Raw genomic sequence first — 15,647 nt, 5'->3', positions numbered from 1 at the left:
GAAATGCTCACGATCATTAGCCATTAGAGGAATGCAGATCAAAACTACAATGAGATATCATCTCACCCCAACAAGGCTAGCATTAATCCAAAAAACACAAGATAATAAATGCTAGAGAGGTTGTGGAGATACTGGAACACTTATGGATCAGAACCGTATTGTCTCTAAGCCACTTTGTGGCTATGCTAGTAAAAGCTATATAAGAGGCGCCTGAGTCCCATTCTGCATCTCTGAGCAGCTTGCCTTCTCTTGTAGAATCCCAATTATGTAGGTTTTAGAAATAATACAATTATCTTCGTCTTCCATAAAGTTATTGTCAGTCTGTGTCTGAAATTATATATCTTCTTCTAGTTTTTTCATTTCAGTAATGTGATGGATCCAGACAGAAGCAGCAGAAAGAAAGGGCCAAGAGAGGGAAAGGGCAGCTGACTCATGAGAACCACATGAGAGACTGCGACTTTTCAGACTGGAAAACAGAGGCCCAAGGGAGATAGAGTTGGAATCTTTGAGATCTCAGACAGAGCTAAACAAGGATTTGTAGTCACGTTCTTAAATACTGGAGTTATTGTTAGCTGCCGTCAGTCAGCTCCTGACTCATGGTGACCCCTTGCACAATGGAACAAAACCCTGCCCAGTCATGCGCCATCCCCATGACTGGTTGCGGACCAGACCATTGCCATCTATAGGGTTTTCATTGGCTGATTGTCAGAAGTAGATTGCTAGGCCTTTCTTCCTAGTCTTAGTCTGGAAGCTGTCCTGAAACCTGCTTAGCATCATAGCAACACGCAAGGCTCCAGTGACAGACACGTGATTGTTGTGCTTGAGGTGTGTTGGCTGGGAATCAAACCCTTGTCTTTGGCATGGAAGGTGAGAATTCTACAACTGGACCACCACTGCCCCCAAATACTAGGGTATACCCTTTGAAACATTAGCAAAAATATGCTTAGAATCAAAAAGGGGGAAAGCACCCTCAAGTCCAACCCTCTCATTTTATAGATGAAGCAATGCAGATCCAGAAAGAAGAGAGTTATACAAATTCATATTCATTCATTTGTTCAACAGGGCTTACTCTATGTCAATTATCATTCCAGACCCTGGGGATACTAAAGAAAAGAAGACAGGCAAGGTCCTCGCTCTTATGGATCATATTTTAGTGGCGGACGGGGGCACACAAACAAAAAGACAAAGAAATGAAGAAGATCTGAGAAAGAGATTAATGAGATTAAGAAAAGTTAAAACCAAGTAATTTTGATAGAAAGAGACAGTAGTTGGGAGAGGGTATAATTTATATTGGTAGGTCAGGGAAGGCCTCTTTAAGGATGTGACATTTTAGCTAAGGCCTAAATGACACAAAAGGAGCCCTGATGGCACAGTGGTTAAGTGCTTGGCTGCTTATCAAAGGGTTAGTGGTTCAAACCTACCCAGCAGATTTGCAGGAGAAAGATCTGGCAATCTGCTCCTGTAAAGATTACAGCCTGGAAACCCTATGGAGCAGTTCTACACTGTCACATGGGGTCGTTATGAGTAGGAATTGACTTGACAGTGCCTAACAACAACAAATAATACAAAGAAATGGACTTGTGAAAAACCAGGGAAGAGCTGTCCAGATGGAGGGAACAGCAGGTGCAAAGCCCAACAGGAACATACTTGGTTGTTATAGGATGAGAAAGAAGACCAGGTGCTGAGGGAGGGAAGAGGCGCATGATGAAAAGGGTAGAAAAGGCAGGGGACCAGATGCTGTGTAGACTTGGAGACTATGGAGTTTGAAATTATACCCTGAGCATGATGGGAAGCTATTGGAGAGATGTAAGCAGAGCAGGGACGTGATACAACTTACATTTTTAAAGATCACTGTGACTGCAGTTTGGAGACTGGATGGAAGGGGAACAAGAATGGAAGTAAGGAGACAGGTCGGGGTTCCTGCAGCTGTCTAAGACATAGAGGTTGGTGGTTTGGACCAGGGAGGTGGCTGTGGAAATACTGCCACCTGCTAGATGCACTCTTCAGGAAAGCAAGGATCTTTCTCTTTTTTATGCACTAATGTATTCCAAGCTCCTAGAACAGTGCCTGGCACACAGTGTTTGATAAATAGTGGTTCCATCATTGAATGAATAGTTACTTTCTGAAGTTAGACTGGAATTGGGTTTAGGATAATTAAAAGTATAAGTGCTTCTCAGTTTAGGTATGTTTGCTGTATTCAGGTTTGGAATGATATATGTTTTTAGACCTTTTACTACTATATGTGCGGTATTCTTTGTAATCGTGCTGCCCAAACCTTGGCATCAGTCAGTGCTTTCCGCCCAGTGACCAGCGGTGAACCTCATCTACCCTGCCCCCACTTCCTGAGCATGCCGTTGAAGCTGTGTTTGTGATCATCTGCACTGCAAAGTTTAATTCTCTCATTATTGTGCTGTTGAGTTAAGTGCAACATGGAGATCAAAGAGTAGCAGGTGCTCAAGCTGAACAGTTGATGCTTTTGAGCCTCTTTATAGGCCAAGGAAAAGCCTAAGAAAGATTCTGTTGACCTCTGTTGTGTTGGGGAAGGTTATGCACAATTTCCACACCAACTTTACCACCAGCCTTGCGTATTTCACAGGTCACACTTTCTCAGTACCTTCTGTATGCCAGACCCAGGTCTGTGGGCCTTATATTCATTAACACATTCAATCCTCCCCAAACCAAAAGAAAAAAAAAAAACCAAACCATTGCCATCAAGTCAATTCCGACTCATAGCGACCCTATAGGACAGAGTAGAACTGCCCCATAGGGTTTCCAAGGAGCAGCTAGTGGATTCAAACTGCCAACCTTTTGGTTAGCAGCTGAGCTCTCAACCACTGTGCTAAAAGGACATAAAAAAAGTTAAGATAAACCTAGGAAGACAGAAAAGCCCTGGTGGCTACAAGAGGAATTGGTTCTTAAACTCTTAAGTTTGAACTCAGGGACAGCTAGTCATTTCTATAGCACCTTCTTTAGGGAACTGTTGGTAACAGATCACCAAGCAAGTCTGCTGTGATCTGATCCAGTATGGGTAGTACAAAGGCTTAACACACTTCACTGCTCACCAAAAAGTTGGAGGTTCGAGCCCACCCCAGAGGTGCACCCGAAGAAAGTCCCGGCTATCTACTTTCGAAAAATCAGCCATTGAAAATCCTATAGAGCACAGTTCTACCCTGACACACGTGGGGTCACCGTAAGTCAGAATCCACTCAATGGCAACTGTTTTTGTTTGTTTTATTATTACTTAGATAACTTTTTTCCGTCTGTTGTGACTTTCATGTCATGTGAGAATAAACATCCAGAAAGGCTGCAACGGTCAATTAAAAATGATAAATAAAAGGTTGTACTTTATCCTAGATTAAGGGAAACTTTGCTCATAGCCTTTTAAAACGTTTAAATGAGCTTTATTATCTAGCCTGGTTTGAGTGCTACTGCCATTATTTTATTGCCACTCTTTGAGCTCTAGAGATTTTTTATTGTTGCTTTCTTGAGATTAGTTTACAGCTTTTGCTTATCTGAGTTCACCTTTCTTCAGTCTTTCCTCTGTGGCTTACATTTACTGTTAGCAAAAGGGCATGTTTTGAGTACACCTGCTTGCTTTTTCTAATCTCTGCCCCTCCCTGAGTCTTGGATGTGGGCTGAGCTAAAGAACAGGCTCTGATGTCAGAGGCAAAAACTCTCAAATAACGATCTTTTCCGAAGAGCCAGTAGGGAGAGGAGAGGCCTGGCCCTGGATTGCAAGCCGCCCGGTGCTGCCACTGAACAAAGGGCTTTTGCTTCCTTTGCTCTGCTTCTTCCTGGCTGAGAACTCACGATAGTCGTCCTAAAGGTTTCCCTAGAGGACAAGCGGTAAGAAATCTGCACCTGACAAGTAACCCCTTTCTGGAGCAGGAAAACAAAAGAGCAGCCTTTTCCTGAGCTGGTGAGTCTCCCCTGGGGCTTCAGATTTTTGAAAAGTTCATGTCTGGGAATACTGATCCATTCTCCATTAGGACATTAACCCGAAGTTGAGGCTCTGGCTGAAGATACAGCTCCCCACCCCATGCACCCCATTTGTGCGTTTCTGTGTGTTGTGGTTGCTGGGCAATATGAAACAAAAATGTGTTTGAATTCCTGTGTGGGAGGAAAACTGTAATGATGCTTTGATCTCCTATAATTCAAGTGGCAAATCCGCTTTTACCGGATTCCGTGTAATTGAGCAATTCATTCTGGAGTTCATTGATGGTGGAACCTGTAACACCGGGATAAAAAACCCAAAACCAATGAACCTACAGGACAGAGTAGAACTGCCCCATAGGGTTTCCAAGGCTATAAATCTTTACGGAAGCTGATTGCCACGTCTTTCTCCCACGGAGCAGCTGGTGGGTTGGAACCACTGACCTTTCGGTTAGCAGCCGAGAGCATAACCACTGCCCCACCAGGGCTTCTTAAGACCAGGATAGGGTGGGGGTTTTGGAAATATTTAGCAAGAAGTCCTTAAAGCCAAGAGTAGAAGGTTGATAGGGATTAGGATAGTTACCCTACTGGAAGGCAGAACAAGGTGTAGTGAGATCGTCACTTATGAGAAGGTTGGTTGTGGAAAAAAAAAAAAAAAAGATATTCATACCGAAGCCGAGGTAGTAAGAGAAGTGGAGGAAAATCTGTGAGTGAGGAGATAAAAGGGGAGGTAAGAACAACAAAAAGAGGAATTGAAGCTTCAGCAAGAGGAGTTTATGAGGGGTTTATGAGTTTATTTCTGAAAATATTTGAGATTTTTCTAACAAGACAATGGAAGCTGTAAGTCCTATTTCCTGGTTGAGGGGACTTGTTTGTTTTCAAAATTTTCATAACTGCTCTCTTTTCAGTCATATTTGAATTATTATTACTACCTCTTTAATTGGCAAAAGTCACTTTAAGTTTATATCATTTGCTTATTTGTTTATGACTGGGGTTAATGATACCAAAGTCAGTGAGATATAAGGTAAGGAGAACATGGGCTTTAGAATCAAGGTGTGAGTTCACACCCCTGCGTAAGCTTCACTGTTCTTTCTGTAAATGAGTACATTGGAACCTCTGCACCATCAGTGTGAAGACTGATAATAATGACTGTAAAATCCCTGATAGACAGTAAAAAAAAAAAAAAAAATTTGCTGTGGAGTCGATCCCAACTCATGGCAATCCAATGTGATGCAGAGTAGAACTGCACTCCATGGGGTTTTCTTGGCTGTGGCCTTTCAGAAGCAGATTGCCGGGCCTTTCTTCCAAGGCGCCTCTGGGTGTGTTCAAACTACCAAACTTTTGGTTAGTAGCCAAGCACTTAACTATTTGTTGCTCTATAAATATCTGTTGTTATTGTTATCGATTTTATTGTTTTATTGTTATCAGTTTGCCTGAAGACAGGATGCTTGACCAGATTATCTCTTGAGGCCCTTTTCAATTTTATGAGATTTTATTGTGATTTAAATGTAATGGAGGAATGCTGAATTTTTTTACCATAGATTTTAGACCAGCAGGCGTCTTTTAGATAATCTCATTTGTATCCGTTTTGTAGTTGTTTTGCATAACAAACCACCCCAAAACTGGAGGGCTTAAAAAAAACCTCTATTAGCTCAGTTCTGTGGGACATCCATTTGGGCTGGGCTCAGCTGATTGGTTCTTCTAATGGTCTCACGTGGGATTACTCATTTGGCTGTAATAGACTGGCATCTCGACTAGGTGTGGATGATCTAAGATGGCTTCACTGTAGGGCTTCCAACTGGTTCATTCCTATTTGACCCCCTGCTGAGAATTTTCATTTCTACCCCAGATGTACTAAATCAGAATCTACAGTTCAACAAGAGCCCCAGGTGATCTTATGTATGCATAAGAATTTTAACAAGATTCCCAGGTGATTTTTTTTTTTATTGTTGAGAACATACGCAGCAGAACATACACCAACTCAACCATTTCTACATGTACAATTCAGTGACATTGATAACATTCTTTGAGTTGTGTAACCATTCTCACTTTCCTTTTTTTAAAAAAATTTTTTATAATTATACTTTAGATGAAGGTTTACAGAATAGTTTCTCATTAAACAGTACACATATTTTATGACATTGGTTAACAACCCTACGACATGTTAACACTCTTCCTTCTAGACCTTGAGTTCCCTATTACCAGTTTTCCTGCCCCTCCTGCCTTCTAGTCCTTGTCCCTGGTCTGTTGTGCCCCATTAGTCTTGTTTTATTTTATGGGGCTGTCTAATCTTTGGCTGAAGGGTGAACCTCAGGAGTGACTTCATTACTCAGCTAAAAGACCGTCCAGGGACCATAATATCAGGGTTTCTCCAGTCTGTCAGGCCAGTAAGTTTGGTCTTTTTTTGTGAGTTAGAATTTTGTTGTACATTTTTCTCCAGCTTTGTCCGGTACCCTCTGTTGTGATCCCTGTGAGAGTAGCCTGGCACCATCTAGTTGTGCTGGACTCAGTCTGGTGGAGGCTGTGGTAGTTGTGGTCCATTAGTCCTTTGGACTAATCTTGCCCTTGTGTCTTTAGCTTTCTTTATTCTTCCTTGCTCCTGAAGGGGTGAGACCAGTGGAGTATCTTAGATGGCTGTTTACAGGCTTTCAAGACCCTAGATGCTACTCACGAAGGTAGAATGTAGAACGTTTTCTTTATAAACTATGTTATGCCAGTTGAGCTAGATGTTCCCCGAAACCATGGTCCCCACAGCCCTCTGCCCAACAATTCAGTCCTTCAGAGAGTTTGGATGTGTCTATGGAGGATCCGTGCCCTTTCCCAGGTGATTCTTATATGTACATAAGAATCACCTGGAGATCTTGTTAAAGTATAGATTCTAATTCAGTATGTCTGGGGGTAGAAATGCAAATTATCAGCAGGGAGTCAAACCGGAATGAACCGGTTCAAAGCCCTGCTTCACTCACATGTCTGGCAGTTGGTGATGACTCTCAGCTGGGCCTCTCTTTCTACTTGATTGCTCATCCCAAGGAGGCTAGCCAGGGCCTCTTTCTGTGGTATTCTTAAGGTTCCAAGAGGGAGACAAGCATCAGAGTTTTACTTCCATCACATTTTATTGGTCAAAGCAAGCACAAGACCAGTCCAGATTCACGGAAAGGGGAGAGAAAGAGACACCACCTCTTGATAGGAAGAGATTGACAAAGTCACATTGCAAAGGAGCATTCGGGGATAAGACAAATTGTTAAGACCTTTTTTGCAAACAATCTACCATGTCATCTAACCATCTTTGACAAAGAGGAAAGTAAAGCCAAGGTCACCCAGCTAGGACCTGACCGTAGTTCAGTGCTCTTTCCATTCAAAAATGGACCAGGATTGAATTAACAGGGAACAGACAAGTAGAGCCAAAAAGTGGGAGATAAACAGAGAGCTGTCATTTACTGAGCACATTTTAAATGGTTAGTACATAATTAATTAGTCATAGAAATAAAGGTTAAAGACTTTCATAGAATAAAGGTGAACAAAGAACAGTTGAAGATGAAGAAGAGAGGATGAAGGATAGGATTTATTAACTCAAGTCTGAAAAATTAAGCAAAAATGAAATTTAACTCAGGAGGAAGAACCTAAAGGGAAAGACTGGTTTAGAAGGTGCTAGGATGGAAGCGGAGCCCCGGTGGCCCAGCTGCTAACTAAAAGGTTTGTAGTTCAAATCCACCATTTGCTCCTTGGAAATCCTGTGGGGCCCAGCTGCTAACTAAAAGGTTTGTAGTCCAAATCCACCATTTGCTCCTTGGAAATCCTGTGGGGCCATTCTACTCTGTCCTATAGGGTCCCTATGGGTTTGGTTTTTTGTTAGGATGGTAGAAAGGCCTGGCAATCTACTTCTGAAAAAATCAGCCATTGAAAACCCTACGGAGCACAGTTCTCCTCAGACACATGTGGGGTCACCATGAGTTGGAATCAACTCAACGGCAACTGGGTTTTTTTTTAGGAAGGAATCCAAGGCAGCACTCAGCAGACTAAGATTCATTTGAATGAGGAAAGGGTATTTTAACTTGGAGCAGAGGGCTGGGCCTCTGGCAGAGCAAGAAAAGACCTGATTAATTTAGCTAAGTTGATCAGCCTGAGGGTAAAACAAATTAAAAGTGTAGACAACAGTCCCTTGTGATATGTTGAGTCAAGCTAGAATAATTAGCCAAGCTGTGTACTTGTAATTTACCCATATGTTTGTTATTTGTAACACTGAAGTTCTTCTCATTAGTATCAGGGCTGTGAATCAGTTCATTCCCAGTTCTACCCTCTACTGAGAATTTGCATTTCCACCCCAGATATACTGAATCATAATCTACATTTTAACAAGACTGTAGGTGATTCTTATGTATACATAAGAATTTTAACAAGATCCCTGGGTGATTTTAGGTTACCAGGGGATCTTGTTAAAATGTAGGTTCTGATTCAGTTTATCTGGGGTGGAAGTGCAGATTCTCAACAGGGGTCAAACCAGAACAAGCTAGTTCGAAGCCCTGATGGCATAAAGGAATCTCTATGCTCCAGATGGCTGGCAGAGTTACAACAAACGAATATAAATGAGGAAGAGCCCAGTGCAGACTGGTTATGAACTTGGTTGAATTCCACTTACGAATGTTTCACCTGTCAAACTGAGGCCAGTGGAAACGTAAAATACCATCCTCTTAAGTTTCATACATCACTGCATCTCTACTTTATGTTCATAATTTTTCCTTGTTTGCTAGTGTTGAGCTTCATTGATATTTTATTTTTTAAGTAAATGAATGAGTCTAAACCACGATTGTTGTGTTTTTAGTACAAGAAGCTCAGACAGTCATTATAAATATACAAACTGTATTTATTTTACAGTACACGTGGCTCTTGGGTGTATAAGGTTAAGGAGATGAGTTACAGGTACCCAGGGAGTTAGACTTTTATGTCATTCATAGTTTCCTTTCCTAAGTCATCCTTACTTCGAAGGCCAGAACTGTTTGTATTCTGCTTTCTTGGTAAGGGTTAAAAAATAAAAATTAAAAAAACAAAAAACAAAAACAGTTGCCATCAAGTCAGTTCCAGTTCCTAGAGACTCCGTGTGTGTCAGAGTAGAACTGTGCTCCATACGGTTTTCAGTGGCTGATTTTTCTGAAGTAGATTGTCAGGTGCTTCTGGGGGAACTCAAACCTCCACCCTTTCAGGTAGCAGCCAGGCACATTAACTGTTTGTACTATTCAGGGACTCCTTGATAAGAGGTAAACAGTGCCATTTTTGACGACTTGAACCTTGAATTTTCTGGGTCTTGACTGTAAAAGTTCACCTACTTACCTGACAACCATACCCAGGATCATCTGTGAAATATTTCTTCTTTAAAGCTTCCGAATTTCTTTAAATCATGTCCGCCTTCATGTATCACATAGGCATGTAACTATTGTTTGCATTTCATTTCTCTTTGTCTTCAGGGAACAAATATTAGCATAAGTATATTTACTGGTTATGTTTTACCTACTCTAACTCTAGCCAGAATGAGGTTTCTATGGCCCAACATTCAAAATTTAATCATAATAAAAGCTAAAAGCCTGTGGGAAATATTTAGAGGAAATAAGAAAAATAATGAGTTAACATTTTTATTAAACATGTCTCTTTCCAATGAAAAACTCTGACATACTAATTCATAAATTGACAAACCATACAGTGGCCAAAACACAAAGTATAATTAGTAAGCAGACTAATTATATGGGGAAGTGTTCATACCTCACTCCTTATCAAAAAGATGTAGCATATTTTATTAAAACAAAGAAAACAAATTCTCAAAAAGAAAAATAATCACTACAGTTATAAATATGGTAACTTAAAGTATTAAATTAAGAAAATAAAAAACTTGAAATGATAATACCTAGTCTTCCAAGGATCCTAATGGCAGTCTTGAACATTGCTGGCATGAGTAAAATTGGCACAGTGTGAAAATGGCATGAGGGCTGTGTCTGACCTCCTCTCTCTTCACAAGGGGGAAGGAAAAACCAAGATCAACAGCCCAAGGCTGATTCCTGTGAGGCAGCCGTCAGACATGCCTTCTCTCTCCATCATCTTTACTGATTCTGACACCAACCGTCCCTGCCATGGCACTCTCTACCTCTCTGCTGTGTTCCATAATTCATTGCAATGGCCACACACAACTCCCAGAGCCTACTCATGATTACAGCGTTTATTAGGGAAGTAACAGGTTACAGTTCAGGCTCAGGAACATTCAAGGATACAGTTCTTCCATCAGGACAGCCTCTTTCCAGCCGTGCTGGCAGGCACGCCTCTCCCTGGCCCTCAGTCTCTGCCCAAACACATTCAGCTTTCTCACTCCTTGGGCCAAGGAGCCTGCTGCGCTATCTCCTGCGGGTCTCTCTCCTGCTGGTCTCTCCTTCCTTGGTGGTGGTGGGCTCGTCTCTTTCCCTCCTCTGGGGTGGCTCATTTCAAACCTAGCGGGATAGCAAAACTGACCAATCGTTTTGGTGGGCCACAATTACCCTGTCACACAGTCCCGCCAAGTCACCTGGGTGGGAGTTACAAGAGCATGGCTAGAAAGGCCACAAAAAAGTAATCAGTCACACCACATACAGCCATTTTGAAAAGCATTTTGGTAGTCTTTATAAAGAAGCATGGAGTCCCTAGTGGTGCAAACAGTTAAAGCACTCCGCTGCTAACCAAAAGGTTGGAGGTTCAAGTCCACCCAGAGATGCCTCAGAAGAAAGGCTGGCAATCTACTTTAAAAAAATCAGCCATTGAAAACTCTATGGAGAGCAGTTCTACTCTGCCATACATGGGGTTGCCATGAGTTGGAATCAACTCGAAAGCAGCTAGTTTTTTATAAAGAGTCACAAAACAGTTTTGATCCTTTGACCCAATAATTTTACTTCAGTGTCTGCCGGAGACACTATAAAAATAGAAAATACATGAAATACAGCATAATTTATAAGGGAAAACCTCAATATCCTGCACCAGGACACAATAAATTGTGGTAAGCATACTAGTTCAAATATTATGCAAATATTTAATGATTGTTCCAAAGCTGAATAATGTTAAAAGTGTTTTTTATATAATGTTGTATTTAAGATTATATATGCAGTATCTGTATGAAGGAGCCCTGGTGGTGCAGTGGTTAAGAACTTGGCTGCTAACCAAAAGGTTGGCAGTTCAAATCCACTAGCCACTCCTTGGAAACCCTATGGAGCAGTTCTATTCTGTCCTGTATAGTTGCTATGAGTCGGAAGTTTGGATCTCTATGAATGGCGTCTTCCATGCACTTGTGTAAATCAGAAAGGTAAGGGTTTTCCTTGACATGTCTCTGTCCCTAATCCTCCAAAGTCACTTTATCACTTGGTGGATAGTTGGGGGTCAGTTTTATCCTCTAAGTAGCTCTGAACTCCTACTTTTCTCCAGCTTCACCACCACCATCCTGGTCCAAGCAAACACCTCTCTCTCCTTTCCCCCACTGGAATCTACTGTCCACCTGCAGCTCCAATGCAAATCCAATATGTTATGGCCCTGCTAAATCATCAACATTTCTTATTGCTCCAAGACTAAAGGCGAAACTGCTTAACCCGACCCCAAGTCCTGCATAGTCTGGCAGCTGCCTCTCCTCCCCTTGGATTAGCCTTCCTCTCCATCTTCACACTCCAGCCAGAAGGGCCTCATTTCAGTTCCTTGCTCCTTCTCGTGGGATCTTTGTTGCTCTACAGTGGCTATTCCTCTGTCTAGAAAACTCTCCCAGACCCCCCTGCCCACTGTCCCCTTGCTTCATCCTTCAGCCTTCCACCCATATGTCATCTACTCAGGGAAATCGTCACTGCTGTCCAGACCAGGTCCCCTTGTTATATGCTCTTATAGTACCTGATGCTTTTTTACTGGTTGTCGCACCTCAGCAGAATGTAAATGCCGCAAGGGCAGGTACTTATCTTGTTCACTGCTCTATACCCGGAGTTCAAATATGTGTTAAATGATTAAGTCATACTCACTATACATCTGTATCATTACTGGCTTCATGTCTGTCTCTCCCATTAGACTGTAAGCCCCTCAAGGGCAGGAACCATATCTGTTCTGCTCACCATTGTATTCCAGGGCCTGACACAAATGTTTCTTGAATAAATTTTATCACAATCGTGTAAGAAATGCAGAGGAAAAATTATACCAAAAGGGCAATAGTGATTGTGTTAGGACTGTGAAAAATAGGTTTTTTTCTGTATCTCAAAACAATTATAATTGAAAAATGGTAATATAAATAAAAATTCACAATTAAAAAGAAAAATAGCTCTACTTGTTCAATAAATATAACAAATGATACACATAATTAGGCTACTCTAAGAGATCGGGTGTTTTCGTTTTTTCCCTAGAGTGTCCAAAGAGTGCATTGTTTGTACATAGCTCTAATCTTAGATAAATTGTTGTATTTAGCTTTTCCTGCCTTGTGTTTGTCATATGCATTTTCCCAAGATTCTACGTTGCCTGCATAATTATTTTCAGCAACTGCATAATATTCAGTTAAATCAATATATTTTGCGGAAGGATTATTTTCAAAAAATTTATTTACTGAAATAGAATTCAAAGTCTATGAGGATTCGCGGGTAATACAAATTTCTGACTATTTTGCCAGAAATTGGAAAAGAAACTGGCAATGACAGATATGTGTGCAAGCGTGGAATGAGCACTTGAGGTGGGATTAAGTGAACTGTGATTATTTTAAGACAGTCAGTATTACATTGAGCCTCTAGTCCAAACCCATTGCTGTCGAGTTGATTCCAACTCGTAGTAATACTGTAGGACAAAGTAGAACTGCCCCATAGAGTTTCCAACGCTGTAATCTCTTCAGAAGCAGATTGCCACATCTTTCTCCCATGGAGCAGCTGGTGGGTTCGAACCATGGACCTTTTGGTTAGCAGCCGAGAGCTTAACCGCTGCACCACTAGGGCTCTTTTGAGCCTCTAGAAAAGAAATAAGTAAAAGTTATGTTGATTTAGAGAGTTCCTATGCTTGACTGCCCTCTGAAATGAAATAGATGTGTTCAGAAGTGGGTGGGGTGGAAGCGGTTGGGGAACCAACAATTTGGGAGGGCTCAGAGGAAATGGAGATCAGGTGCAAATGGGGGCTGTTATTAAGTCAGGTGTTAATAAGTTGGAGGCAGCCAGTATTGGTTAGAAGCAGATACCTGTGGCCCTTTAGTCTGTTAACAAAGGAAGTAGCAAAGGAGACAGGAGTGGCCAGGTGTCAGAAGGGTGGCGGTGGCAAAATGGGAGGCACTAATGCAAATTCTGTAGGTACAACAGAATGATTGCTGCCTAATGCTTTTCAAAACGCAAGTCTGGGCAGGACGGTCTCTGGCTTCCTTCTCAATTATTTTATGAAATGGCAGTATCATAGCCCCAAGCAGGAGCCAGAGTCGCATCCATCTCAGCTCATTGCCTGTAACCCCAAATTTACCACTTTGCAGATTTCTTGCTGACCACCTTCCTAGTAATACAAAGTCCCTAACACTTGTCCTTCACAGCAGACCCTGAGTAAAGGGCAACATCTGCTAGGTCACGTGAAATACTTCCCCAAACAGCGGAATTTCCCAAGCTTGGAACTGGACAATAAGCCTAACGTTTTTGCCAATGCTCTGCAAAACTGACTACTGTGTAAGACTTGTCATCATGTTCTGCAAAGTCCCCTTTCTGATCTTTTTCCCTCAGCCCAGGGAGACATCACCCTCTGGATTGAGCAGCTCTCATTTCCGAACAGTCCTAGGGTCCTCTAGAAATAAAGTGAAATGATCTACTGTAAAAAAAGAAACAAAACCAAATCACAACGGGTGATTTAAGGACTTAAAGCAGCATTTTCATTTGAAAGAGAACTAAGCAGGAAAGAGCAAGGGAGAAGAAAAGAGATAATGATAGAATTTCAGGCCTGATATTCTGAAGGTGTGGGGCAGGCACAGTGGTGCCCTGGACGGCCCTCCTGAACCAGCTCAAATCACACTGTCGCTTACTACCTGAGCATTAGCCTTGTGCTCATTCATGGGCGTTTGTGTTTTCAGGAAGAAGCCCATTACCAAAGACCAATACATTCAACAATTTTCTGCATGTTAGCTTTTACCTTTGACCACTGGATGGGCCAGTAAGAGCCTTATGTGTCATATTAACTGCCTACATGGGGCCTGATACATAGACGTTGCTCAATAAACATTTAATTGATTAATGAATTAATTAATGAACGTGTAGTCAAAACTAGAATATTCTAATTTCTACACATCACTAAAGCATCTGCCATTCAATTGGATTATTAGGTCAGGTTTTAGCATGTTGCTCAGCCCAGGTTGTCCTCACTTACTTATTTTAAGTACTGGCAAAAACATTTAGATCTTCAATGTATTTAGAAAAATACAGCTAACATTTATACCCAGTGGCGAAAGGAAATTTTCACTAGAGCCAATTTTTTTTTTCCCCTAGACTTAAAATTTGTATTGTCCCAACACCAGGTAAAATGTAGCCCATCACATGTATTTGCAGTAGATGTGAATCTGGGCCCAAAATTCCAAGAATTTAAAGAGTAAATTGATATTTCTGCTTTATTTCAGCAAACTCCAGAAGACAAAGAGAGATAGCAGATGGCTTCAAGGAGTGACTGGTGAATGGTTTGAAGAAATTCAAAGAAAAAAGTTTTGCAATGAAGCAAATGTTAGCCAAATGTTAAAACAACCACTTAGGTACAGGCTGAGCAGGGGGATGGCAAAAACTGGTGAGAAAAAGTTAGATTTTACTGTAATAATGTCTTGGAGCATGTTTTTAGAATCAGGCAAGATAGTATAGTGGTTTGGAACATAGACATTGATGTCAGAAAAGGCCTGGATTCAAATCCGTGTGACTCTGTTCAAGTTACTTTTTCTCTGTAAGTCTCAATTTTCTCATCTTTAAATGGATATAATAATACCTACCTCATAGGTTGTGAGAATTACATAAAATTATATGTATAAAACACTAAGCTAAACACAGTAAACAAATAAATGGGATGATGATGAAGAAGGAGGCGGATGGGAGGGAGAGAGCACGAGGAAAGGGAGGGGAGAAGGGAAAGAAAGAGTAGGGGGAGGTAGAGGAGTATCCTGCCCTTCTGGTATTTTGACAACAAAAACACTATACATGAGTTCTAATAAATGCCTTCTTTGGACCTTCTGACTGTGTGACTACCAGCATGTCACTTAACTTCAACAATCACTTTTTTCCTCCACCTCAAAATTACAATAATAAAAAGTGCTTTCACAGAACTATTATGAGAATAATGAAATGAATTAGAAATTCTAAAATACTGTAACAGTCTAAAGTGTCTTTTTACTGATACAGAGGCACATTGACTGATTCTGTACATATATCACTAACATTAGTAACATCGTGAAACACGTAACAATATTTCTAAATTTATAAATTGACAATATTTTGCAACTCCCATAATAAACAAATCTATCTGAAAACACTCGTAGTTTTAGATTAACCCCATAAATGCCATGGGGACTTTCCCCATACCTTGAATTCCTCTAATATTTATACACTCAGCATGTCCAAAAGTATTATGGAATTTGTATATGTCAATTTTGCCTTAGGATTTTTTAATACTCATATAAAACTATATATATATATATATATATATATATATGTGATATGGGGGAAACCCTGCTGGCATAGTGGTTAAGAGTTTGG

At 41.0% G+C, this 15,647-nt stretch overlaps 1 protein-coding gene across 1 annotated transcript in view; it reads left to right on the top strand.

Annotated features, from left to right (window-relative positions):
* Window positions 1-15,647, top strand: part of EXPH5 (exophilin 5) — an 85,403-nt gene that overhangs the window by 38,569 nt on the left and 31,187 nt on the right. Inside the window, exon 2 of the mRNA XM_004382478.2 lies at window positions 14,531-14,691. Coding sequence (XP_004382535.1) covers window positions 14,531-14,691 — 161 coding nt within the window. The remainder of the gene's footprint in view (window positions 1-14,530; window positions 14,692-15,647) is intronic.

Source organism: Trichechus manatus, unplaced genomic scaffold (assembly GCF_000243295.1).
Source record: "Trichechus manatus latirostris isolate Lorelei unplaced genomic scaffold, TriManLat1.0 scaffold00094, whole genome shotgun sequence".
In the NCBI taxonomy this organism is placed as follows: Eukaryota; Metazoa; Chordata; class Mammalia; order Sirenia; family Trichechidae; genus Trichechus; species Trichechus manatus.
This window is presented reverse-complemented; position numbering and strand designations above follow the sequence as displayed.